The 27,951-nt window shown below is 38.6% G+C and overlaps 1 protein-coding gene across 4 annotated transcripts in view; it reads left to right on the forward strand.

Annotated features, from left to right (window-relative positions):
* Window positions 1-27,951, forward strand: part of AXDND1 (axonemal dynein light chain domain containing 1) — a 194,456-nt gene that overhangs the window by 17,128 nt on the left and 149,377 nt on the right. For all 4 annotated transcript variants that reach the window (XM_033200493.1, XM_033200491.1, XM_033200490.1 and 1 more), the window contains 6 exons: window positions 233-289; window positions 1,278-1,380; window positions 3,410-3,531; window positions 12,329-12,469; window positions 13,529-13,633; window positions 23,568-23,688. In XM_033200493.1, the coding sequence (XP_033056384.1) occupies window positions 233-289; window positions 1,278-1,380; window positions 3,410-3,531; window positions 12,329-12,469; window positions 13,529-13,633; window positions 23,568-23,688 (649 nt within the window). The remainder of the gene's footprint in view (window positions 1-232; window positions 290-1,277; window positions 1,381-3,409; window positions 3,532-12,328; window positions 12,470-13,528; window positions 13,634-23,567; window positions 23,689-27,951) is intronic.

Consider the following 27,951-nt stretch of genomic DNA (forward strand, 5'->3'; position numbering starts at 1 on the left):
CCCCATGATTATTTGAACACTTATTTTCTGGCTCGATAAGATTTCCAGGTTCGTCTTGTATTTTCCAACTCCAGCCCTGGAATGGGTGGTGAGTCACTTCTCTAAGGAGTACTGATTCCTTTTAGTGGAGAGTGGTACTTAGAAACCAAGATTCTGGGGGTTAGTTGTGCTAATTGATAAACAGGCTAGAAAATTTTCGTAAAATAACATTTACCTATCGTATTTATTGTAGCAAATACACTACTCTCCTCACAGATAGTGAAAACAGGCTATTGCTCTTCCCGTCCATGTAAGTACATTTATTTTCTCAAATCTTTCTCAGAAAGAATACCTATATACATACATATTTCTTTTTTTTTTTTTTTTTTTTTGAGACGGAGTCTTGCTCTGTCGCCCGGTCTGGAGTGCAGTGGCCGGATCTCAGCTCACTGCAAGCTCCGCCTCCCGGGTTCACGCCATTCTCCTGCCTCAGCCTCCCGAGTAGCTGGGACCACAGGCGCCCGCCACCTCGCCCGGCTAGTTTTTTGTATTTTTAGTAGAGACGGGGTTTCACCGTGTTAGCCAGGATGGTCTCGATCTCCTGACCTCGTGATCCGCCCGTCTCGGCCTCCCAAAGTGCTGGGATTACAGGCTTGAGCCACCGCGCCCGGCCACATACATATTTCTTGATACTTTATTAAACAAAATTATTAAAATTATAGCAGCAACCCAAGACAATAATTGCCTACAATTTCATCATCTAATCAGTGTTTTCGTTTTTACAATTGTATATTCAATGTTTATGAATTTCATTTGTCTAATTGCATATTCAATTTTACATATTTACATATACAGCATAATATTTAAATACTATAAAGTACTTTTATATTCTATGTTTAACCATTAGTATTTTTCTATTTTGCTATAGTCTTTTTTTTTCCTTTTCTTTGTCCCTTTCTTCTCTCACATTGTGAGGTAACCAATGTTAAAAATTTGATGTTTATCTCCCCACATTTTTTCTTTTGCTATGTTCTTACACTCCTATGTGATAGGTATATAGAATTTTTGGGGGGGAATCATTATTTTCTTTTATGAAAAGGAGAATCATACTATTTGCATTTTTCTTGCTTTTTTCTACTGTATTATTGGTCTCCCAATAGATTAGGTCTAATGCTTAAAATGCCATTAATATCCCAGAGAGCGTATATATTCTCTTTACACATATTATATTCTTTTTGCCATTTGAGAATTACTTGTTGCAATGTTAATTGCATAAGTCTGCCACCTCAATTTTTTAGGAAACCTAATAAAAGAGTAGAAGTGGCCCAGCTGAATGATGTCATGGATACTATGCTAGAGAGGGCTGGTGTGGAAAATCAGGAATATACAGGACCAACTAAGGTAATTGCAAAGCTGAATGCAACCTGGTGGCTAACAGCATGCAGTCAGGAGGCAGATTGCCTGGGTTAGAATTCTGACCCTGCTGTATATTTGCTGGTAGCCTTGGACAAGTCATTTAATGTATTTGTACCTCAGTTTCCTCATCTGAACATTGGAGATAATAATATCACCTACCTCATAGGGTTTTTGTGGAGATGAAATGACATAATAAATGTAAAGTGCTTAGAACAGTTCCTGGCATATGATAGACACTGTATAATTAATTGTTAGTATTATTATTTCACCAAATATAAGGTATCATTGATTGTAAGACCCTTATTATTTTATGTAACACTAAAAAACACTGCCAGGTATATTTTTAGTAGAGATGGGGTTTCACCATGTTGGCCAGGCTGTTCTCAAACTCCTGACCTCAAGTGATCTGCCCACCTCACCCTCCCAAAGTGCTGGGATTACAGGCGTGAACCACTGCACCGGCCCACCACTTGTAATTTTTATTTTCTACTTAAGAAAGAACTCTTTTAGTCTTACATAGATAGAGACTTTTTTCTTTATCAGGGCTATTTCTTTTTTGTTTTATATATTTCATTTGTATAGAATTGGAAACTTACAGAAAAAGTTCAATACAAGACAATGCTATGTAACCTTTACCCAGATTCTCCATCTAGTTATTTACATTGTGCCCTATTTGCTTTCTCATTCTCTCTCCTTCTCTGTCTACATATGCATCGTTTTGTTCTGAACCGTTTAGAGTGAGTTGGAGATATCAAGCCTTTTTAACATCCAGATATTCAGGATATATTTCCTACAAACAAGGACATTCTCTTATATATCCATAATATAGTTATCAGGAAATTTAATGTTGATATGATAGTGTTATCTAACACAGACCACATTTAAATTTTATATTTTATCAATTGTCTCTATAATGACTTTTAAAAATAGCTATTTTTTCCTCCTAGTCCAGAATCCAAGGATCACACAGTTCTTTTAGTTGTCATGTTTCTTTTCTTTTTTTTTTTTTTTTTTTGAGGCGGAGTCTCGCTCTGTCGCCCAGGCTGGAGTGCAGTGGCGGGATCTCAGCTCACTGCAAGCTCCGCCTCCCGGGTTTACGTCATTCTCTTGCCTCAGCCTCCCGAGTAGCTGGGACTACAGGCGCCCGCCACCTCGCCCGGCTAGTTTTTTGTATTTTTTTAGTAGAGACGGGGTTTCACCGTGTTAGCCAGGATGGTCTCGATCTCCTGACCTCGTGATCCGCCCGTCTCGGCCTCCCAAAGTGCTGGGATTACAGGCTTGAGCCACCGCGCCCGGCAGTTGTCATGTTTCTTTAGACAACTTTAATCTGAAACAGTTTCTCAGCCTTTCTTTGTTTTTCTTGACCTTGTTGTTTTGAAGAACACAAGCCAGTTACTCTGTAGAATGTTCTTCAATTTTGGTTTGTCAGATGTATGTATAGTCATGATTTTAGATTGAGGTTTTTTATTTTTGGCAGGTATAACATAGAAGTGACATTGTGACCTTTTCAGTGCATCAGATAAAGAGGCATGTGATTAAACCAATTTTTTTTTTTTGAGACAAAGTCTTACTCTGTCACCCAGGCTGGAGTACACTGTGATCATGGCTCACTGCAGCTGCAACCTCCCTGAGCTCAGGTGATCCTCCCACCTCAGCTTCCCGAGTAGCTGGGACTACAGGCATGTGCCACCATGGCTGGCTAATTTTTATATTTTTTGTACAGACAGGGTCTCACCATATTGCCCAGGCTGGTCTCAAGCTCCTTGCCTCAAGCCATCTGCCCACCTTGGCCTCCCAAAGTGCTGGGATTACAGGTGTGAGCCACTGCGCCTAGGCAGACCAACTTTTAAAAATCAAATATCACTTTTGTATGTATATATATAAATGAAAATGTAAGTGAAATAAATTAATCAACGTGTTTCTAAAACTTATTTACATTTAGGGTGTTAACTTCCTAAAACGTTGTTTACTAAGACTATAGTAAGTACTGATTATGTTACTTACCTTCTGACAGATGCACAAACTACTACATATATTGAAGAAGGAACAGACCATTTACAACACGATATTTCATGAACTTATCCGACAAGTCAGTGTGGACTGTGCAGACAGAGGAGAACTTCTGTCTAAAATCAGGTTAGTGCTATTATTGGAATGGTCTAGTTTCCTTTTGATTTTTATATTAGATTTGTCTTTATATCTACTTTTGAGAATGCCACAAAAGTGCACTTCTCTATTCTACTGATCATAAGTAATCTAATTGCATTTTTTTCTTTTTCTTTTTTTGTTAATATATGGAAAGGGCCTATAGCTTTCATTTTATTTTAGCCATATTATCTTGGGTGAGATACAGTGAAACCTGATGCAGATCAAGAGAAATAACCCAGAAAGAGTTTTATAGTTTTGTTATACTCACAGCTCCCTAGGGAGAAGCAGCATGCCATACAGGGCCATTCAGGGGAGACACCAAGTCAGTCATGAGGTAAAGAGAGGGAGGGAACCTGTAGGGAGGCACCTCTATTTTGGTTTCCTTGGGAAGGAATAGGTGAGGCAGGTTAAGTAGGCTTAGGATTGGATTGTTTGGATAATGTCACTGGGCACTCCATCATCGGGGTTGTCCCTGGTTGTTTGGTACCTGGCCTTGGGGCAATAAGAGAATTTGTGAAGGATATTTTTGCTGGATATAGACAATTTTTAAATTTAGTACTTTAAATATGTTGTTGCCCTACTCTCTTCTTATTTGCATTGTTTCCAATGAGAAATCTGCTGCCATCCTTGTCTTTATTCCTCCAAATGTAATGTGTCTTTTTCCTGGAGCTGAGTTTAGGATTTTTTTCTTTCTTTCTTTCTTTCCTTCTTTTTTTTTTGAGACAGAGTCTCGCTCTGTCACCCAGGCTGGAGTGCAATGGCGCTATCTCGGCTCACTGCAACCTCTGCCTCCAGGGTTGAAGCGATTCTCCTGCCTCAGCCTCCTGAGTAGCTGGGACTACAGGTGCCTGCCACCATGCCTGGCTAATTTTGTATTTTAGTAGAGACGGGGTTTCACCATGTTGGTCAGGCTGGTCTCAAACTCCTGACCTCGTGATCCTCCTGCCTTGGCCTCCCAAAGTGCTGGGATTATAGGCGTGAGCCACCGAGCCTGGCCTTAGGATTTTTTCTTTACTGTTGCTTTTGAGCAATTTCACTATGCTATGCCTTGGTGTAGTTTTTTTTACGTTTCTTGTGCTTGGTGCTTATTAAGCATTTTGATCTGTGGCTTTATAGTTTTCATCAAATATGAAAAATTTTTGGCTATTTCTTTAAGTGTTTTTTTGGTCCCTCCACCCCTTTTGCGGGAATTTGCTTACATGTGTATTAGGCCACTAGTACTGAAGTTGTCCCACAGATCACTAATGTTATACACATTTTTGCTCTTTTCTATTTGTGTTCATTTTGGATAGTTTCTATTGCTATACCTTCAAGTTCATTAATCTTTTTTTCCCATAATATCGAATCTGCTTTTAATCCTATCTAATTATTATTACTATTATTATTTTTGACGTAGAGTCTTGCTCTGTTACCCAGGCTGGAGTGCACTGGCATGATCTTGGCTCATTACAACCTCGACCTCCTGGGCTCAAGTGATCCTCCTACCTCATCCTCCTAAGTAGCTAGGGCTATAAGTGTGTGCCACCACACCCAGCTGATTTTTTTTGTATTTTTTTGTAGAGACAGGATCTCACTTTAATCCTATCTAGTGTATATTTTCATCTCAGACATTTTTGCTTTCATCTCTAGAAGGTCAATTTGGGTCTTTTAAATATCTTCCATGTCTCTACTTAACTTTTTGAACATACAGAATGTAGTTAGATAACTTTTAGTGGTTTTGTCTGTTAATTCTAACATCTATTTTGGTCTGGGTCAGTTTTGATTCATTGATTTTTCTCCTCATAGGCGTGTTTTCCTGCTTCTTTACATGTTTAGTAATTGTCTTAGTCTGCCTTGTGCTGCTCTAGCAGAATATCACAGACGGGGGTAATTTATAATGAGCAGAAATTTATTGGCTCACAGTTTGGGAAGCTGGGAAGTGCAATATACGAAGGTGCCAGCATCTGGTGAGAACCTTCTTGTGGTAATCGTAACATGACAGAAAGTGAGAGGGTGAGAGAGAGAGAGAGGTAGTGAGTCCACTCATGCGATAATGAACCCACTCCTGCAATAATGGCATTAGTTCATTTATCAGGGCAGAGGTCCACCTCTTAATACTGTTATAACAACAATTAAATTTCAACACCAGTTATGAGGGGACAAACATTTAAACCTAGCAGTAATTTTGATTGGATGGCAGACATGAATTATGCCTTATTCGGATCTGTATACTTTTGTATTCATACAAATATTCCTTAGCTTTGTTGTGGGACACAATTAAGTTATTTTAAAAAAATTTGATCCTGGGCCAGGCGTGGTGGCTCAAGCCTGTAATCCCAGCACTTTGGGAGGCCGAGACGGGCAGATCATGAGGTCAGGAGATCCAGACCATCCTGGCTAACACGGTGAAACCCCGTCTCTACTAAAAAATACAAAAAACTAGCCGGGCGAGGTGGCGGGCACCTGTAGTCCCAGCTACTCGGGAGGCTGAGGAAGGAGAATGGCGTAAACCCGGGAGGCGGAGCTTGCAGTGAGCTGAGATCTGGCCACTGCACTCCAGTCTGGGCAACAAAGCGAGACTCCGTCTCAAAAAAAAAAAATTGATCCTGTTAGGTCTTTAGGTGGGACAAGAGCAGTGCCCGGTTTAGGGCTAATTATTTCTGGATACCGAGGCAAAACTTTTCTGTGTACCATATCCAATGTCCTATGAATCATAAGTTTTTACAGTCTGGTTAGGGAACTGGTACTACTTCTATGCGAGTTCCAGCACTCTTACCTCTGATCCTTTTGGATAGTTCTTTCCTTGGTCTTGGGTAGTTTTCTCATATTTATGCTCTGATCAGTAGTACTTAGCTGAACACTTGAGGGAGATCTTCTGCATATCCTGTGTAACTGTTCTCTCTGCTACTCTGCCCTCTGAATTCCAGCTGCTTTCATCTCTAGACTGTTAGCTCTGTCTCCTTAACTCAGAGAGTCAACTGGGGTCTTCCTGGATTCCCTCTCTGTGTGCTATGGCCTGGAAAACTCTCCCAAGGCATTGGGCTGGCATAATTGTAGGCTTTGCTTTATTTCTGGTCTCTCAGGGATCACTTACTTTCATTGCCTGATATCCAATGTCTTAAAAATTGTTTCATATTATTTGTCCTTGTTTTGTTGTTGTTACTTCAGGTAAGAAAGTAAATTTAGTTCCTCTGGATTTCTTTTTATATTTCCTGTACCTATATCTATACCATAATTCTCTATATAGATTAATGTCTTTCAGAAGTTTTGGGAAATTATCAGTGATGATCTTTGACTTGTGTCTGTACTGCCATTCTGTCTTCTCTTTCTGGAGCTTTGATTAGATATATGCTAGATACTCTCATTCTATTTTCTTTGTCTCTTAATCTCTTTTTCATAGTTTCCCTCTTGTCTGTGTCCTACATTTTGGGTAATTTGTTCTAGGACATTACTACCTTCTTTAGGTGTGTCTATTCTGCTATAACCCATCTATTATTCACTCAACAATTATATTTTTCCTCTAAGAGTTTTTTTGTTTTGTTTTGTTTTGGTTTGTTTGAGATAGGATCTCGCTGTGGCCCAGGCTGCAGTGCAGTGGCACAATCTTGGCTCACTGCAACTTCTGACTCTTGGGTTCAAGTAATTCTTGTGCCTTAGTCTCCCAAGTAGCTGGGACTACAGGCACATGCCACCATGCCCGGCTATTTTTTTTTTTTGTATTTTTAGTAGAGAAAGGGTTTGCCATATTGGCCAGGCTAGTCTCGAACTCCTGGCCTCAAGCGATCCGCCCATCTGAGCCTCCCAGAGTGCTGGGATTATAAGCGTGAGCCACTGTGCCTGGCCTCCCTTAAGAGTTCTATTGGTTTGTTTCCACATCTGAATCATTGTATATAATAATTTTATTGCTTATTCATTTTTAGATTCTTTTTCTTTTTTTTTTTTTTTTGAGATGGGGTTTCACTCTTGTCACTCAGGCTAGAGTGCAATGGCACAATCTCAGCTCACTGCAAGCTCCACCTCCACATTCAAGTGATTCTCCCACCTCAGCCTCCTGAGTAGCTGGGATTACAGGCATGCTACACCACGCCTGGCTAATTTTGCATTTGTAGTAGAGATGGGGTTTCCCTATGTTGGCCAGGCTGGTCTCGAACTCCTAATTTCAGGTGATCTGCCCACCTCAGCCCCCCAAAGTGCTGGGATTATAGGTGTGAGCCCACTGTGCCCAGCCCATTTTTAGATTCTATCTTTTATTTCTCAAACATTTCATGCATAGTCTTATAAAATCTGCTATTGGTTGTTTCTTCTGAGTCTCATTCATGGTGGTTTATTTACATTAGTATTTTGCAGCCTTTGCTTGTGGAGCTAATATTTCACTGACCTTGGCCATAGGATCCTCAGGGCATGAATCCAGGATGCTTTCTGGAAAAGAAGATTTGCATGTGCTCCCTTCTGGAATCTGGGATTCATGCAGTAGTCCTACACTTGCCCATGCCTCCCACTTTGAAGTGAGCCCGACTTAGTCTCTAGTTCTCAGTGTTGGTATTTTCCTGGGGACCACCCTGACCTTAGGTTTGCTTACTGCTCACAACTCCCACTCCATTTCTAACTTACTATTTTTTGTTTGTTCTTGTTTTTCATCCCTAGAATCTTCTGTTTCTTTCCGCAAACTCAGTAATGCTTTGAAAAGTGTGTTCTTTTATGGATCTAGTTGGATTGTAATGGGTATTTAGTTCCCATGTTGTCAGGAGGGGGAAATCCTAAAGACGATGTTTTTTAAATGGATACTTTCCAATATATGAGCTGCATCTTGAGGTGATAAACTCTCTGTCACTTTCAGCCTTTTAGCAAGGGCTGGATAATTCTTTCTGTCAATGGACGAAAGATTAAATGACTAGTCCAGCTCAGACATATTACAAATCTGGGACCTCAGGCTTATGGTATAACACCTAGATCAGTTTTTTTTTTTTTTTTTTTTTAAGATAGTCTTGCTCTGTCACCCAGGCTGGAGTGCAGTGGTGAGATCTCTGCTCACTGCAACCTCCGCCTCCCAGGCTCAAGTGATTCTTGTGTCTCCGCCACCCAAGTAGCTGGGATTATAGGCATGTGCCACCATGCCATGCTAATTTTTGTATTTTTGGTAGAGACAAGGTTTTGCCATGTTGGCTAGGCTGGTCTTGAACTCCTGGCCTCAAGTGATCTGCCTGCCTCAGCCTCCCAGAGTGCTGAGGTTACAAGTGTGAACCATCACACCTGGCCTATATCACTGTTAATATAAATGAATACTATTCAGTTATAGTATTTATAATTTATCATCTGTGATCACTTCCAAATATTTTGTTTGGTTTTGTTTGGAAGCAAAAGAAATGACTTCTTTGTATTAAAGATTTTTGTTTATGTTTAAATAGTTGATGTCATTTTACATGTTGTCAATTTGAAAAAAGTGGTTTTATTCATGAATTTAACTATTTATAAGACTCTCACTATATATGTCATGCTGTTAGATGTAAAAATACAAATATGTAAGAAATGGTTTCTAGTCTCATAGAACTTATATCTAGAAGAAGGAATAAAACAAGTTTTTATTTTTGTTTTACATCTCACATATGATATTCCAGATAAGTAGGGCTTTGGTTACAATTCTCTGTAATTGTTCACTCACTTGTATGGCATGGCAGGAAAACAGCCTAGATTCCTGTTTTTTCTTTTTTATTTTTTAATGGAGCCACAAGCATTCTGCTTCTGTGCTTTTTGTTTTTTATTTATTTTTTGAGACGGAGTTTTGATCTTGTTGCCCAGGCTGGAGCGCAATGGCGTGATCTTGGCTCCCTGCAACCTCTGCCTCCCAGGTTCAAGTGATTCTCCTGTCTCAGCCTTCCGAGTAGCTGGGATTACAGGCATGCACCACCACACCCAGCTAATTTTGTATTTTTAGTAGAGATGGGGTTTATCCATCTTGGTCAGGCTGATTTCGAACTCCCTACCTCAGGTGATCCACCCGCCTCGGGCCCCCAAAGTGCTGGGATTACAGGCGTAAGCCACTGCAACCTGCCTTCTTCTTCTTTTTTTTTAAAAATATATTGTTCATCTCACAAAACTTTTGGAATGTCTGTTTACTATTTTATTCTCTAACATTATTTTCTTTCTTGCATATTTTCTGTCTTTTTTTCCTTTCCTTCTGCATGACACCTTGCTTCTCTTATTTTATTTCAATAGTTTTTGGAGAACAGGTAGTTTTTGGTTACACGGATAAGTTCTTCAGTGATGATTTCTGAGAGTTTTGGTGTACTCGTGATATGGTTGGCTGTGTCCCCAACCGAATCTCATCATGAATTGTAGTTGCCATAATCCCCATATGTCATGGGAGGGACTGGGTAGAGATGGTTGAGTCATGAGAGCTGTTTCCCTCATTCTGTTCTTGTGATAGTGAATTGGTCCTCATGAGATCTGATGATTTTATTTATTTATTTATTTATTTTTGAGATGGAGTCTCACTCTGTTGCTCAGGCTGAAGTGCAGGGGTGCAATCTCAGCTCACTGCCACCTCCGGCTCCTGGGTTCAAGGGATTCTCCTGCCTTAGCCTCCCAAGTAGCTGGAATTAAAGGTATGCACTACCATTCCCAGCTCATTTTTTATAGTTTTAGTAGAGACAGGGTTTCACCATGTTGGCCAGGCTAGTCTGAAACTCCTGACCTCAGGTGATTGGCCTGTCTCGGCTTCCCAAAGTGCTGGGATTACAGGCATGAGTCATTGTGCCTGGCCAGAGATCTAATGGTTTTATAAAGGGCTTCTCCCTTTGCTGGGCTTTCATTCTTCTCCTTCCTACCGCTGTGTGAAGAAGGACATGTTTGCTTTCCCTTCTGCCATGACTGTAAGTTTCCTGAGGCCTCCCCAGCTCTGTGGAACTGTGAGTCAATTAAATCTCTTTCCTTTATAAATTACCCAGTCTCGGGTATATCCTTATAGCAGTGTGAGAATGGACTAATACAACCCATCACCTGCTGAGCAGTGTACACTGTACCCATTATGTAGTCTTTATTCCTCATCCCCCTCCTAATCTTCCCCCTCAGTCCCCAGAGTCCATTATATCATTCTTATGCCTTGGCATCCTCTTAGCTTAGCTCCTATTTATAAGTGAGAACATACGATATTTGGTTTTCCATTCCTGAGTTACTTCACTTGAAATAATGGTCTCGCACTCCATCCAAGTTGCTGCAAATGCCTTTATTTCATTTCATCTTATAGCTAAGTAGTATTCCATAGTGTGTATATACCACATTTTCTTTAACCAGTCATTGCTTGATGGGCATTTAAGTTGGTTCCATATTTTTGCAATTGCAAATTGTGCTACTATAAACATGCATGTGCATGTGTCTTTTTCATATAATGACTTATTTTCCTGTGGGTAGATACCCAGTATTGGGATTGCTAGATTGAATGGTAGTTCTACTTTTAGTTCTTTGAAGAATCTCCATACCGTTTTCCATGGTGGTTGTACTAGTTTACATTCCCACCAGCAGTGTAAAGTGTTCTCTTTTCACCACATTTATTTTTGATTTTTTAAATTATGGCCATTCTTGCAATAGTAGGGTGATATTTCACTGTAGTTTTAAATTGCATTTTCCTGATAATTAGTGATGTTGAGAATTTTTTCATGTTTGTTAGCTGTTTGTATATCTTCTTTTGAGGATTGTCTATTAATGTCCTTTGCCCACATTTTGGTGAAATTATTTGTTTTTTTCTTGCTGATTTGTTGGAGTTCATCATAGATTCTGGGTACTAGTCCTTTGCCAGATGCATAGTTTATGAATATTTTCTCCCTCTCTGTGGGTTGTCTGTTTACCTTGCTGATTATTTCTTTTGCTGTGCAGAAGCTCTTTAGTTTAATTAGGTCCCATCTATTTATTTTTGTTTTTGTTGCATTTGCTTTTGGGTTCTTGGACATGAATTCTTTGCCTAAGCCAATGTCTAGAAGAGTTTTTCTGGTGTTATCTTCTAGAATTTTTATGGTTTCAGGTCTTTAAGTCTTTGATCCATCTTGAGTTGACTTTTGTATAGGGTGAGAGATGAGGATCCAGTTTCATTCTTCTACATATGGCTTGCCAGTTATCCCAGCAACATTTGTTGAAAAGGGTGTCCTTTCCCCATATTATGTGTTTGTATGCTTTGTTGCAGATCAGTTGGTTGTAAGTATCTGACTTTATTTGTGGATTCTCTAGTCTGTTCCATTGGTCTATGTGCCTATTTTTATACCCATACCTTGCTGTTTTGGTAACTATAACCTTGTAGTATAATTTGAAGTCAGGTAATGTGATGTTTCCAGATTTGTTCTTTTTGCTTAGTATTTCTTTGGCTTTGTGGGCTCTTTTTTGGTTACATATGAATTTTAGGATTTTTTTTTCACAGTTCTGTGGAGAATGATGATGGTATTTTTGACGGGAATTGCATGGAATCTGTAGATTGAGTTTGGCAGTATGGTCATTTTCACAATATTGATTCTACCCATTCATGAACATGGGGTGTGTTTCCATTTGTTTGTGTCGCATGCAATGTTTTTTTCAACAGTGTTTTGTAGTTTTCCTTGTAGAGATCTTTCATCTCCTTGGTTAAGTATAATCCTAAGTCTTTTCTTTTCTTTTCTTTTTTTTTGCAGCTGTTGTAAAAGGGCTTGATTTCTTGATTTGATTCTCAGCTTGGTTTTCTTGGTGTATAGCAGTGCTACTGATTTGTGTACATTGATTTTGTAACCTGAGAATTTACTGAATTCATTTAACAGATCTAGGAGCTTGTTGGTTGTTTTTCATGCAGAGAGAGGTATGTGCAAATGCTTGACCAGATTGCCCGGCAGATGATTGATTTCTACAAAGACTTGGTAACTCAGCGAGTGATGGACCAGCGCATTTTAGAAGAATTGTATAATTTCAAGCATGTTATTGAAGAATTGACCAGGTAAAAACTGTGATTATCTTAAACACAAAACAAAAGTCAATGTCATGTCTCTAAAGGGAGTAAAAAATATTTAGGGAAACTGGAATGGTTAAAGGCCAAGGTTCTTCTGTTTCCTTTTCATGTTTAGCAAGAGAACAAAAATAACTAGATGTCATTGTAGATATAGATATAGATAAATGGGTTATGCAAGTTCACATAAAAATGAAGATTCTGTATATATTTGACATGGAAAAGACTTGCTCTTTCTTCTGAAATGTAGATGTTGCTGGGCATGGTGGCTCACACCTGTAATCCCAGCACTTTGGGAGGCTGAGGTGGGAGGATCACTTGAGGTCAGGAGTTTGAGACCAGCCTGGCCAACATAGTAAAACCCCATCTCTACCAAAAGTACAAATAATTAGCTGAGCGTGGTGGCACATGCCTGTAATCCCAACTACTGGGAAGGTTGAGGCAGGAGAATCACTTGAACCCGGGAGGTGGAGGTTGTAGTGAGCCGAGATCATGCCACTGCACTCTAGCCTGGGTGGCAGAGTGAGACTCTGTCTCAGAAAACAAAAATAAAATAAAATAAAATACAGATGTTTACCTTAATCAGATTTATAGAACAGTGCTGTAATTATGGATGTTAACATTATGGATGTTAACGTCGCAAATAGAGTAAGTATCATATAGCCATCAAAGTTAGTGATCATCTAACTTCTAACCTTGAAGCAAGATGGTTAGTGGTGAGAATAAAGAAGATAGGATAGTTGTATCAGAAAGTGGGGTAGACCAGCATGGAGGCCTTGCATGTCAGCATCTGCCTCCCTCCATTCTAAAGGATCTCCCCTACATCTTCTTTCTGCCTGTTTCCTGCCAGCCTGATTCCATTTCCAAACCTGGCAAGATTCCATCTAGAATGTACACTCAATTTCTTGATTTGGTTTATAAGGTGGAAAAACTGGGAAGGGAGGTACACATGATAACTGAGAAGATACCTGAGTAGAAATCTGATTTTCTTGGTAGAAACTTTTTGGAAGTCTCCAAATATGAATTAAAAATTTCTTTGCTTTATTTCAGGGAACTGTGTCTAGTTCGGGCACATGATGTGAAATTAACAAAGGAAACAGAAAAGGCTCACAAGGATTTGGCACAAGCTCTTTTAGATGCGGAAAAGAATGCCAAGTGAGTTGCTTAGAGTTTGTGTAGCATATATAGGGGAAAGGGAAGAAGCTTATATAACTTCTGAAATAATATATATGATACTAATTTTTTGAATTCTAAAAGCACATATAGATAGCTTACTTTATCTGAATTTAGTTGATTTCTCATTCTAGGTGGAAAGAAGGTAAAACATGATTTTTTCTCTTGGAGATATACTGTTGCTTTCAGCATTAATTAATTTTGTTGAGTCAGGATTGCAGGCTGTTACTTTTTGGTTTTCTACAAGAAAGTGTAAAGAGGCAGTGTGCATAGATAGCATAGATTCTGGAACCATGCTATTTGCTGTGTGACCTTGGGGAAGTCACTTAACTTTTCTGGGCCTTAGTTTGCCCATATGTAAAACTGGGATAATAATATTACCTACCTCATAGGGTTATTACAAATATTAAAGGAAGTAATATAAGTAAAGCACTTAGAATGGTGCTTGGCGTATAGTCAGTGCTGTGACAATATGAAATATTCTTATTCTGGTAGCTTGTAATGAAATTTTATGTCATGAAATATTTCAAACATTCAGAAAAAGGAAGCATTATAGTGAGTACTCATTTACCTTTCATGAATTACCAAATGTCAGCCATTATGTCATACTTGCTTTACACCTCATTTTTAGGGAACAAAATTTTATAAAAATACTTGGAGATTTAGGCCAGGCATGGGGGTTCATGCCTGTAATCCCAGCACTTTGGGAGACAGAGGTGGGTGGATCACCTGAGGTTGGGAGTTTGAGACTAGCCTGGCCAACATGGCAAAACCCCATCTCTACTAAAAATACAAAAATTACCTGGGTGTGGAGATGCTTGCCTGTAATCCTAGCTACTTGGAAAGCTGAGGCATGAGAATCGCTTGAACCTGGGAGGCAGAGGTTGCAGTGAGCTAAGTTTGTGCCACTGCAGTCCGGCCTGGGTGACAGAGCAAGATTCTGTCTCAGAAAAAAAAAAAGAAAAATAAAAGAAGAAAAAAGAAAAATATTTGGAGATTTAAAAAAATGCATCTATATCTATGTCTATATCTCTATATTTCTGCATTCTGCTTCTTCCCTCCCCAGAGTTAATCACTAATCTATAGTTGGTATATAACTTTCCTATCCATGTTTTTATATTTTACTATAATACATAGTTACATATAAAAAAAATATGCGGGCGGCACGGTGGTTCACGCCTGTAATCTCAGCATTTTGGGAGGCTGAGGTGGGCGGATCACGAGGTCAGGGGATCGAGACCATCCTGGCTAACATGGTGAAACCCTGTCTCTACTAAAAATACAAAAAATTAGCTAGAGTGGTGGTGGCACCTGTAGTCCTAGCTACTTGGGAGCTGAGGCAGGAGAATTGCTTGAACCTAGGAGGCGGAGGCTGCAGTGAGCTGAGATTGCACCACTGCACTCCAGCCTGGGCAACAGAGCAGGACTCCATCTCAAAAAGAAAAAAATTTTTTTTTGCTTTTACTAACTAAATACTATTCTTTTGAGATCTTCTCATTATGATGCATATAGAACAAATTAATTTTTACTGCACTGTAGTATTAACTATATGACTAAATTATAATTTATGCATTAAATATCTAATTTATGTATCAATTACTCAGAATGGATTTTTCCATTTGCCTGGTAGATTTTTCTCCATCCCTTTATTTTGAGCATATGGGTGTCATTGTATGTGAGATGAGTCTCTTGAAGACAGCATACCAATGGGTCTTGTTTCTTTATCCAGCCTGCAACTCTGTGCCTTTTAATCAGGACATTTAGCCTATTTACATTTAAGGTAAACCAGTAAAGATATATATAGATTTGATCCTGTCATCATGTTAGCTGGTTATAATGTAGACTTGTTTGTGTGGTTGCTTCATAGTGTCACTGGTCTGTGTACTTATGTGTGTTTTAATAGCGGCTGGTAATGGTCTTTCCTTTCCATATTTCATGCTTCCTTCAGGAGCTCTTTTAAGGCAGATCTGGTGGTAATGAATTTTCTCAGCACTTGCTTGTCTATAAAGGATCTTATTTCTCCTTTACTTATGAAGCTTAATTTAGACATATATAAAATTCTGGGTTGGGATTTCTTTTTTTTAAGAATGTTGAATATTGACTTCCAATCTCTTCTAGTTTGTAGGGTTTCTGCTGAGAGGTCCACTGTTAGTCTGATGGGCTTCCTTTTGGAGGTGACCTGACTTTTCTTTCTAGATGCCTTTAACATTTTTTCTTTTATTTCAACTTTTGAGAATCTGATGATTATGTGCCTTGAGAATGATCTTCTTGTGAAGTATTGTATTTTGGTTTTCTGCATTTTTTGAATTTGAATGTTGGTCTCTCTGATTAGGTTGGGGAAGTCCTCATGGATAATACCCTAAAGTATCTTCTCCAAGTTGCTTACACTCACCTTATCTCTTTCAGGGACATCAATGAGTCATAGATTTGGTCTCTTTACATAATCCCACATTTCTTCAAGGTTTTGTTCATTCCTTTTCATTGTTTTGTTTCTATTCTTGTCTGACTCTCTTATTTCAGAAAACCAGTCTTCAAGTTCTGAGATTCTTTCTTCAACTTGGTTTATTCTGCTATTAATACTTGTAATTGCATTATGAAGTTCTTGTAGTACATTTTTTCAGCTCTATCAGGCCAGTTACAGTCTTTTCTATACTGGCTATTTTGTCTGTCATTTATCATTTTATTGTGATTCATAGCTTCCTTGAAGGAAGGGGAAAGTCCACTGTTCTCTGAGCTTAGTTTTACTTTTGGAGGAGTGTTGCCACTAAGGGCAGGGCACTGGTGGGGGTGGGACTGGCTGGGTGTCTGCCCACCAAGGCTCTGACTGTAATGGATCAAAGCCTTGTGGCAGGGGCTGTGGGGAGGGTGTGGAAGGGCAGAATGCACTACTGCCACATCAGTGGCAGGGCAGGGTGCATGCACACATGCATGCTGGTGAGGCAGGGAAAGCAAAACCTGCCTGCACACACATGGGCCAGCAGAGTGATGTGGGGTGTTGCCATGGGCCTGGGGGAAGCTGCAGTATTGGGAGGGAGCAGGCAGGCTGGTGCTATGGGTCTTGTTTCTGTGTACATGTACTCACATGTGTATGTATAGTTAAAACCAAAATTGTACTGTATGCACTATTCTACAATCAGTATTTTTTCAGTTAAGAATGTCAACCTATTTCGGGCCATAGTCACCAAAACAGCATGGTACTGGTATAAAAATAGGCATGTAGACCAGTGGAACAGAATAGAGAATCCCGAAATAAACCCAAATACTTACAGCCAATTGATCTTCAACAAAGCAAACAAAAACATAAAGTGGGGAAAGGACACCCTTTTCAATAAATGGTGCTGGGATAATTGGCTAGACACATGTAGGAGAATGAAACTGGATCCTCATATCTCACCTTATACAAAAATCAATTCAAGATGGATTAAGGACTTAAACCTAAGACCTATACTAAAAAATTATAGAAGATAACATTGGAAAAATCCTTCTAGATATTGGCTTAGGCAAGGATTTCATGACCAAGAACCCAAAAGCAAAAGCAATAAAAGCAAAGATAAATATCTGGGACCTAATTAAAGTAAAGAGTGTTTGCACAGCAAAAGGAACAGTCAGCAGAGTAAACAGACAACCCACAGAGTGGGATAAAATCTTTACAATCTATACATTTGACAAAGGACTAATATCCAGAATCTACAATGAACTCAAACAAATCGGTAAGAAAAAAACAAACAATCCCATCAAAAAGTGGGCAAAGGACATGAATAGACAGTTCTCAAAAGAAGATATACAAATCGGCAACAGACATATGAAAAAAATGCTTAACATCACTAATGATCAGGGAAATGCAAATCAAAACCACAATGCAATACCACCTTACTCCTGCAAGAATGGCCATAATCAAAAAATCAAAATCAGATGTTGCCATGGATGCGGTGACTGGGGAACACTCTACACTGCTGGTGGGAATGTAAACTAATACAGCCTCTATGGAAAACAGTGCAGAGGTTCCTTAAAGAACCAAAAGTAGAACTACCATTTGATCCAGCAATCCCACTACTGGGTATCTACCCAGAGGAAAAGAAGTCATTATTCAAAAAAGATACTTGCACACGCATGTTCATAGCAGCACAATTCACAATTGCAAAATCGTAGCACCAACCCAAATGCCCATCAATCAACGAGTGTATACAAAAAACTGTGCTCTCTCTCTCTCTATATATATATGTATATGATGGAATACTACTCAGTCATAAAAAGGAATGAATTAATGGTATTTGCAGTGACCTGGATGAGATTGGAGATCATTATTCTAAGTGAAGTAACTCAGGAATGGAAAACCAAACATTGTATGTTCTCACTGATACATGGGAGTTAAGCTATGAGGATGCAAAGGCATAAGAATAATACACTTTGGGGACTTCGGGGAAAGAGTAGGAGGGGGATGAGGGATAAAAGACCACAAATATGGTGCAGTGTATACTACTTGGGTGATGGGTGCACCAAAATCTCACAAATCACCACTAAAGAACTTACTTATGGAACCAGATGTCACCTGTACCCCAATAACTTATGGAAAAATAAAATAAAATAAAAATTAGGAAATAAATAAGTAAATAATAAAAATAAAAAAAGAGAAGACACAGAAACAAATGATAAAAAGAATGTTTATGGCCAGGTGCGGTGACTCACACCTGTAATCCCAGCACTTCGGGAGGCCAAGGCAGGTGGATCACCTGAGGTCGGGAGTTCGAGACCAGCCTGACCAACATGGAGAAACACTTTCTCTACTAAAAATACAAAATTAGCTGGGTGTGGTGCCACATGCCTGTAATCCCAGCTACTTGGGAGGCTGAGGTAGGAGAATCGCTTGAACCTGGGAGGCAGAGGTTGTGGCAAGCCGAGATTGCACCATTGCACTCCAGCCTGGGCAACAAATGCAAAACTCTGTCTCAAAAAAAAAAAAAAGAAGAATGTCTGCCTATTTCAGTAAATTTTTACTTCATAGATTAGCTAGATATTAAAATTTTCCCAAGTTTTTCCAAAATATATTTCACAGTTGGGTAGCCAAACCAGTATCTAATCTAAGAACACACATTACATCTTTTTTTGTGTCTCTGTTAATGCAGCCTATTCCTGTGCTTTCTAAAAAACTGTTTGAAGAGTGATTGAATTTTTTAAATGTCAAGAAAAACCAAAAGTGCCCAAAATCTAAATTCAAAAATATATTTTTACTTTTATTCTATTTTATTCTTTATTAGTATAATATGATTTGGCTGTGTCCCCACCCAAATCTCATCTTAAATATTAGCTCCCATAATTCCCACATGTTGTGGGAGGGACCTGGTGGGAAATAATTGAATCGTGGCAGTGGTTTCCCTGTACTGTTCTTGTGGTAGTGATTAAGTCTCAAGAGACCTGACTGTTTAATAAGGGGAAACCCCTTTTGCTTGGCTTCCATTCTCTCTTTGCCTGCCCCTATGTAAGACATGCCTTTCACCTTCCACCATGATTGTGAGGCTTCCCCAGCCACATGGAACTGTGAGTCCATTAAGCCTCTTTTCCTTTATAAATTATTCAGTCTCGGGGCTGGGTGAGGTGGCTCACGCCTGTAATCCCAACACTTTGGGAGGCTGAGGCAGGCGGATCAGGAGGTCAAGAGATAGAGACCATCCTGGCCAATGTGGTGAAACCCCATCTCTACTAAAAATACAAAAATTAACTGGGCATGGTGGTGTGCACCTGTAGTCCCAGCTACTCAAGAGGCTGAGTCAGGAGAATGGCTAGAACCTGGGAGGCGGAGGTTGCAGTGAGCCGACATCGTGCCACTGCACTCCAGCCTGGTGACAGAGCAAGACTCTGTCTCAAAAAAAAAAAAAAAAAATTACCCAGTATACACAGTATTGGGTATGTCTTTATCAGCAGCATGAAAATGGACTAATACATAACATGAGCTACTTTATTCAATTTTTGCCTATTCTATATACTACTTTTTTCTGTATTATAGCTTTCTTGTTTTTCAAGGTGACTTCTATACTTAGTCTTCTATCCTTATACCTTCAATCCTACTTTCCACCCTCATTATAAGCTGATGATCTTGCTTTCTAAAAAGTAGAAGCAAACAGAAGAGAACTTAAGCCGTCACCCCCACATCTGTCCACCCACCTGCATCTGTGCTTATATATTCTATTTTCCTTTTTGTTAACTATAGTCTGCTCCTTTCTAAGGCCAATCTCTTGTTTGTATACTTTCATATATACCCTGTTACTTACTTGAGAAACTTTCAGCAAACGTTCCTTCTCTTTTTTACATCATTAATTTTTCCCTCTCTAGCTGATTAATCCCATCAGTATGCAAATATGCTATAATTACTCCCATCTTAAAAACAAAAAACACAAACAAAAATGTCCCAGGTTTCTTAGAACTACACATTCCCTTCCTGCTATGGTCCTTTTTCTCTGCTCTCCTTACAGGAATTCTCTACAAAAAGTTGTCATACTAATTGTCTTCGTTGTGTCTTCTCTTGCCATTATCACTTGTGTCTCATCCCTACCATGGCACTAAATGGCACTTGACAAAGTCACCTATGACCTTCATATTGCTAAATCCAATGGTCAATTCTCATTTCACTTGCCTTACTAGCAGCATTTGTCACAATGGATCAGTTAATCTTACTTGAAACAGTGTCTTTCAGTATATGGTCAACTGTTAAACAATGTAGGGGTTAGAGACACCAAAACCCAGAGTCAAAAACCTACGTATAAATTTTGATGCCTCCAAAACTTAACCACTAGTAGTCTATGCTGGAAACCTTACCGATAAACAGTCAATTTACACATATTTTGCATGTTATATATATATTATATAATATATTCTCACAATAAAGTAAGCTAGAGAAAAGAAAATACTAAGAAAATCATAAGGAAGAAAAAATACATTTATAGTACTGTACTGTATTTATTGATACTGTACATTTGCATCATCTGTTTACGAGACGAACTGTCTGTCTGAAATGGTGGGCAACCACAACTGCAGACCTGAATCTGTAGTACATATCAAGTGTTTAATTTTTCTTGTGACATCATGACTCTTCTCTGCTTCTTGGGAGTACTTTCAGCATCACCACTGACACTTTGTATAGGTACCATGGTGTTATTCAAGGTTTATGTTACTGTACTAAACATGATGAAAATTAATGAAAACTGGGAGAGATCACTTTTTACTACAATACACAATTGACTGGAGAGACAAACTACTCATGCAGTGATGATTACATTACATGGTATTTTATTTTTTTGAGACAGAGTCTCGCTCTGTTGCCCAGGCTGGAGTGCAGTGGTGCAATCTTGGCTCACTGCAGCCTCTGCCTCCCGAGTTCAAGCGATTCTCCTGCCTCAGCCTCCAGAGTAGCTGGGATTACAGGCATGTGCCACCACACCTGACCTCATGTGATCCACCTGCCTCAGCCTCCCAAAGTGCTGGGATTACAGGCATGAGCCACCGCCCCCAGCCTACATGGTGTTTTAAGTGGATACTTGAGCTCACTGCAATAGCAGCAGAAGGTGGCTACAAAAGTATTACAGTAATACAGTAAGTACTATAGTTAATTTTATGCAACTATGATTTAATACTGTTTACATTACTCTTGACTATGGATGTGCCATGTGTGGTCTGTAAGCGTTTGTGTAAGTTTTGATAAATTTTAACTTTTTATAATAGATTAGTATACATTTTATGGTAGTAAATGATAAAATAGACCAGTATCTACATGTATTTTATCTATTCATGACATTGCTAACTTTTCTTCATTTTTTGATGTTTCTAGGCTATGTTAATCTGTGAGCTTTTTGTCTTTTTTTTTTTTTCTTGTTTTGAGATAGAGTCTCTCTCTGTTGCCCAGGCTGGAGTGCAGTGGCATAATCTCGGCTCACTGCAACCTCCACCTCCTGGGTTCAAGCAATTCTCCTGCCTCAGCCTCCTGAGTACTGGGAGTATAGGCATCCGTCACCACGCCCAGCTAATTTTTGTATTTTTAGTAGAGATGAGGTTCCACCATGTTGGCCAGGCTGGTCTCGAGCTCCTGACGTCAGATGATCCCCCTGCCTCAGCCTTCCAAAGTGCTGTGATTATAGGTGTGAACCCCCACACCTGGCTTAGCTTTTTCAAGTTGTCACAAATCTCCAAAAAATGTTCAAATATGTTTATTGAACAAAATCCTTGCATCCCCAGGATAAGTCCCACTTAATCATGGTGTATTATCTTTTTGATATGTTGTTGGATTTGCTTTGCTAGTATTTTGTTGGGATTTTTGCATCTATGTTCGTCCATGATATTGGCTTATAGTTTTCTTTTTTGTTGTTGAGTCTTTGTCTGGTTTTGATATCAAAATAATGTTGGCCTTGCAGAATCAGTTAAGAAGAATTCCCTCCTCTTCAATTTTTTGGAATCATTTGAGAAGAATTGGTGTTTATTCTTTCTAAGTTGTGTACAATTCAGCAGTAAAGCCAGTTGGTCTTGGGCTTTGCTTTGTTGGGAGACTTTTTTTTAAATTATACTTTAAGTTCTGGGATACATGTGCAGAACATGCAGGTTTGTTAAATAGCTATACTTCCCTCTTAGCACTGCTTTTGCATTATCCCATAGGCCTTGTGCTTCATTTGTTTCAAGACATACATGTGCCTTGGTGATTTACTGCACTCATTAATCCATCATCTAGGTTTCAAGTCCTGCATGTATTGCAGGATCTGGCCAGCAGTCCGCAATGCAAAGGGGCTCTTTCTTTGTTCCCAGGCGGATCGGCAGGTCTGGAAATAATAGACACACAGATAGTGAAAGCTGGGTCCAGGGGGGTCACCGCCTTCTAGTCCCCCAGTGCCGCCAATGCACTGGATATACAAGCATTTATTATTAAATTTAGTGAGGGCGGGGATAGGTTAATGAGGGATTTAGGGTCATTTGATTATGAGGTGAGAGGGTCACATGGGGATGAAGTAAGTCTTTAACATAACATCTGTATGCAGAAGTACAGTATACAGGGATAAGAATTTACAATATAGTGTGTGCCTCAGTAATTTCTAACAGAGCCTTAAAACAGAAACACAGTCTTTCCATAACTTATGATTAGCAAGATATTAATCAGCAGTCACAGTTGCAGCAAAAGCTGGTTACAAACAATCCATAGAAACAGGACATGAAACTAGACAACTGGTTAGACCAGAAATTCTCAGAAGGGACTATGCCTTAACCCTAAAGAGACCTAGAAGAGCCATGGCAAGATGAGGGTGTTTATAGCCCTATCTTATCCATATGGACAGGCGCCCCCCTATGCGTCCGTTTATAGGCTCTCCATGAGGGTCACATTCCATTCCCAAAACTATGAACATCTACTCTTCTGGGATAGGAATCTTGAGATTCTTTTTTCTGTGAAACCTCCCTGACTGCATGTCCATTCATAGGCTCTCTGCAGGGGGAAGCACATCATGCACCGTTGGCTCATTCTGGCAGTCCAACCTGGCATTGTCTTTACACAATCCTGCATGCAATTTTGTATGTACAATAATCAGGAGCATTTCATCTTTTATTCCGTAGCAATAGTTTCAGGGGGTCTCCCTACACGCTTGCATTAGGTATTTGTCATAATGTTCTCCCTCCCTTTGCCTCCCAACCCCCAACAGGCCCGATATGTGATGTTCTCCTTCCCGTGTCCATGTGTTTACACTGTTCAACTCCCACTTATGAATGAGAATATGCGGTATTTGGTTTTCTGTTCTTGTGTTAGTTTGCTGAGAATGATGGTTTCCAGCTTCATCCATGTCCCTGCAAAGGACATGAACTCATCCTTTTTTATGGCTGCATAGTATTATATATGTGTCTATATTGTTAGTATAAATTAAATGAAGCTGTTTCTTAATTGTTTTTATAGAATGGTAGAAGAATATCATGACTTATATACATTACAAAGAGAAAGGATGGAGAATGATATGAAACAGTTAATGGCAGAAAGAGATATCTGGAGCTCAGCCACATATGAATTGGCCCTAAAGGTTAGTTCATCTGGATTCACAACTCACACTTCTTTTTTGACTAAAGATACATTCTACAGTTTTAAAATTTGTTTTTGTTTTTGTTTTTGTTTTTTTAAACAGAGTCTTACTCACTCTGTTGCCTAGGCTGGAGTGCAGTGGTGTGATCGTGGCTCACTGCAACCTCTGCCTCTTGGGTTCAAGCAGTACTCCCTCCTCAGCCTCCTGAGTAGCTGGAATTACAGGCATGAGCTACCATGCCTGGCCTGTTTTGCTGTTTTCAATAATCTAGACAAAGACTCAAAAAAATGAGGATGTATATTTATTGATGTATAATGTAACTTTTGTGGGCTTTGAAAAGGAAAAGTTGATTTCTTCTTTTTATTCTTGCATTTGTTGGGTACCTAGCTATTACACAATTAAGGGGTCTTTTTTTTTTTTAAGGCCAGAATCTATGAAATATGAACAAGTGTTCTTTTTCTGTTGTTTGGGAACATGTTTAAAAATTTCAACTGCAATTTATACTAATAATAAAGTAGGAAAGGTGGTTCTTATCTTTTCATACAAGATGACCATATTTGGATCACTGGATATCACACTCTGATTCTTTTTAAAAAAAAAAAAACAAAAAACCAAACAGGGTCTCACTCTGTTGCCCAGGCTGGAGTGTAGTGGTAAGTGGTGCAATCACAACTCACTGTTGTGAGTTGTGATTGGGCTCAAGCAATTCTCCCACCTCAGCCTCTTGAGTAGCTGGGACTACAGGTATGCACCACCACTCCTGGCTAATTTTTAATTTTTTGTAGAGATGGGATTTCTCTGTGTTGCCTTGGCTAGTCTTGAACTCCTAGGCTTAAATCATCCTCCTGCCTCAACCTCTCAAAGTGCTGGGATTACATGCATGAGCCACTGTGCCTGATTCTGTTACTTTGGTACACAAGATGACAAATGAATTCAAATATGGTACTCTGTGGGCCATTATAGTAATACTTTAGGGAAATAACAGTCACACGATATTTCTAAAATGTTTACTTGTTGGTTGCCTATTCTGACAACTGGGACTTCTAGGTACAGTAAATTTTGATCCTCAAAAGATTAAAAAATGAGTTTAGTTAAATTGGTTCACTGGTCTACTGGTGGCAGGTCACAGGGTTCTCCATGGAGATATACTGCATTAATGCATTAATACATCTGATCGGAGCTCTGTATTAAGCCTGCCATATGTAGTAGTTTGTCAGTTATTTGGAAGAAAATGTAGAACGCATCCCTGTCAAGTGTCCTAAAGCTGGAGAGGAAGCTAATACACTAGATGGTGTAATCAAGACTTGTTTATTTAGGAAAGTTCATTTACTTACTAGAGGTAATTATTAGAAATCTAGATCATTACTGGGGACATGCTAGAGGCATTTCCATTCAAGAGAGGAGAAAGGATTTCTGCTGTCACTGGAGGCCCTAATTCAGTAATAACATGCAAATAAAATCGAGAGATATAACTACTTATAGGAAGCAGCAAAATCTCTTTAAAAGAGTTTTTCCCACTGATTTATTTAGCAAAAATCCCCAGTACATTGTTGAATAGAAGTGGTAAAAGTGAATATTCCTGTTCTCAGTCTTACGGGGAAGACATTCTGCTTTCACCATTAAGTACAACATTTACTGTAGGCTTTCATACATACCCTTTATTGGGTTGTGGAAGTTCCCTTCAATTTTTCATTTGTTTAGAGTTTAATCATAAATAGGTGGTGTATTTAGTCAAAGATATTTTCTGTGTCAATTGAGATTACTACATCTTGATTTCCTTTTACTTTATTAACATATTACATTGTTTTTAACACTTTTATTGAAGTACAATTGATATACAGAAAAAACAAATCCACACATGTTTACTATATTCAGTTTGACACTGAACATTTACGTACATTCATGGTACCCTCATGACAATCAAGGTAATAAACATATCCACATTAACTGTTTATATTTATTTTATTAATTAATTAATTTTAAATTTTATTTTAGATTCAGGGGTACATGTGCAGGATAGCTACATGGATATACTGTGTAAATCATAAGGTTTGGGCTTCCAGTGAGCCCATCACCCAAATAGTGAACATTGTATCCAATACGTAAATTGTCAACTGTTGGTCCTTTCCTACCCTCCCCACTTTTGAAGTCACCAGTGTCTATTATTTTCATCCTGTGTCCATGTTTACCCATTGTTTAGTTCCCACTTACTGGTGAGAACATGCAGTATTTGATTTTCTGTTTCTGAGTTTTTTCACTTAAGATAATGGCCTCCAGCTCCATCCATGTTCTGCAAAGCACATAGTTTCATTCTTTTTTATGGCTGCATAATATTCCATGGTATATACCACATTTTCTTTATCCAGTTAATCATTGAAGGACACTTTTGTTGACTCCATGATTTTGCTATTATAAATAGTGCTGGAATAAACATTTAAGTGCAGGTGTCTTTTTGATTAAATGATTTCTTTTCCTTTGGGTATATAACCACTAGTGGGATTGTTGGGTCAAATGGTAGTTTCATATTTAGTTCTTTGAGAAATCTCCATACTGTTTTCCATAGGGTTGAACTAATTTACATCCCCACCATCAGTATATAAACGCTCCCTTTTCTCTGCATCCTCACTAACATCTGTTTTTATTTTTTACTTTTTAATAATGGCCATTCTGACTGGTGTGAGATGGTATCTCATTATGGTCAAAATCACTATTATTTCCTGATAATGCAATTATCTACCCAGCAAAGTTAAATTTAAATATTATTTGAATTAATTAGCCTTTAATAATGTTGCGAATATAAGATAAATATATAATTTTTTAACAAACATTGGGCAAATAATGCAATTTTCTACCCAGAAAAAAATAAATTTAAACATTATTTGAATTATTTAGCCTTTAATAAGGTTGATGAATACAAGATAAATACAAAAAAACCCCAACATGTTACCTATATACCAATAATAAGCATTAGAAATGCAAAGAGGGAATAAATTTTATAAAAGGGATAAGACCTATATCTTGAAAATGCTAAAACCATACTAAAGACCTTGAAAACTAAAAGGAGAGCTGTACAGCATATCACTGGTTGAGAACAATAATCAATAGATGTCAATTCTCTCCAAATTAATCTTTAAATTTGATATAATTCCACTGAAAATCTCAATAACAATTTTATTTTTAGGAATTGGCAAGTTGATTATAAAACCCATTTGGAAGAATCTGAATATGAGAATAATAAAACATTTTAAAAGAAGGTTAATAAAAATAACTTGTACTTTTAGACATCAAAATGTATTATAAAGTCAAAGTAACTGAGAAAATGTGTTACTTGTGTTAGAATAGATCAATACAACAGAACAGAATAGAAAGGTCAGAAATAGACTCACCTAAATATGGGATATTCAAATTGGGTTGGCACAATTGATTATTAAATTGTTAAAAAATTTAGATCTCGGCTGGGCGTGATGGCCAATGTCTATAATCCCAGCACTTTGGGAGGCCAAGGCAATTGAATCGAAGTCAGGAGCTCGAGACCAGCCTGGCCAACATGGTGGAACCCAGTCTGTACTAAAAATACAAAAGTTCACTGGGCGTGTTGGTGGGTGCCTGTAATCCCATCTACTCAGGAGGCTGAGGCACGAGAATCACTTGAACCCGGGAGGTGGAGGTTGCAGTGAGCTGAGGTCACACCATTGCACTCCAGCCTGGGCAACAGAGTGAGACTTCATCTCAAAAAACAAAACAAAACAAATTTAGATCCCTACCTCATTAAAAAGATACCTAAAAAGTAAATCCCAGAAGGGAATAATTAAATGTTAAAAACAATGTAATTATAAACAGAAGAAATTACATGAGAATTTTCAAAAAAATAGTAGCTTTAGTGACATATAATTCACCCAATTAAAGTGTAAAATTATATGTTTTTTAGCATGTTCACAGAACTGTGAAACCATCACCACAACCAATCTGAAAACTTCTTCATCACCCTCAAAAGAAACTCCATACATTTTAGCAGTTGCTTCTCATTACCCGCAACCCATTCAACTTACGTAATCATTAATGTACTTTCTTTCCTATCCAGGGTACATCTTAGAATTTAATGCATTCATATAATTTGTAAAGATCACATATGTGTACTTAGGATAGACATCATCTAAAATATTTGTCTTTTCTTTATGGTAGATACATTCGATTTACCCTTTTCTAGCTATTTTAGAATGTGCAATAGATTGTTGAAAACTGTAGTCAGTCTACCTATCTAAC

Source organism: Trachypithecus francoisi, unplaced genomic scaffold (genome assembly GCF_009764315.1).
Source record: "Trachypithecus francoisi isolate TF-2019V2 unplaced genomic scaffold, Tfra_2.0 Lachesis_group5, whole genome shotgun sequence".
Lineage (NCBI taxonomy): Eukaryota > Metazoa > Chordata > Mammalia > Primates > Cercopithecidae > Trachypithecus > Trachypithecus francoisi.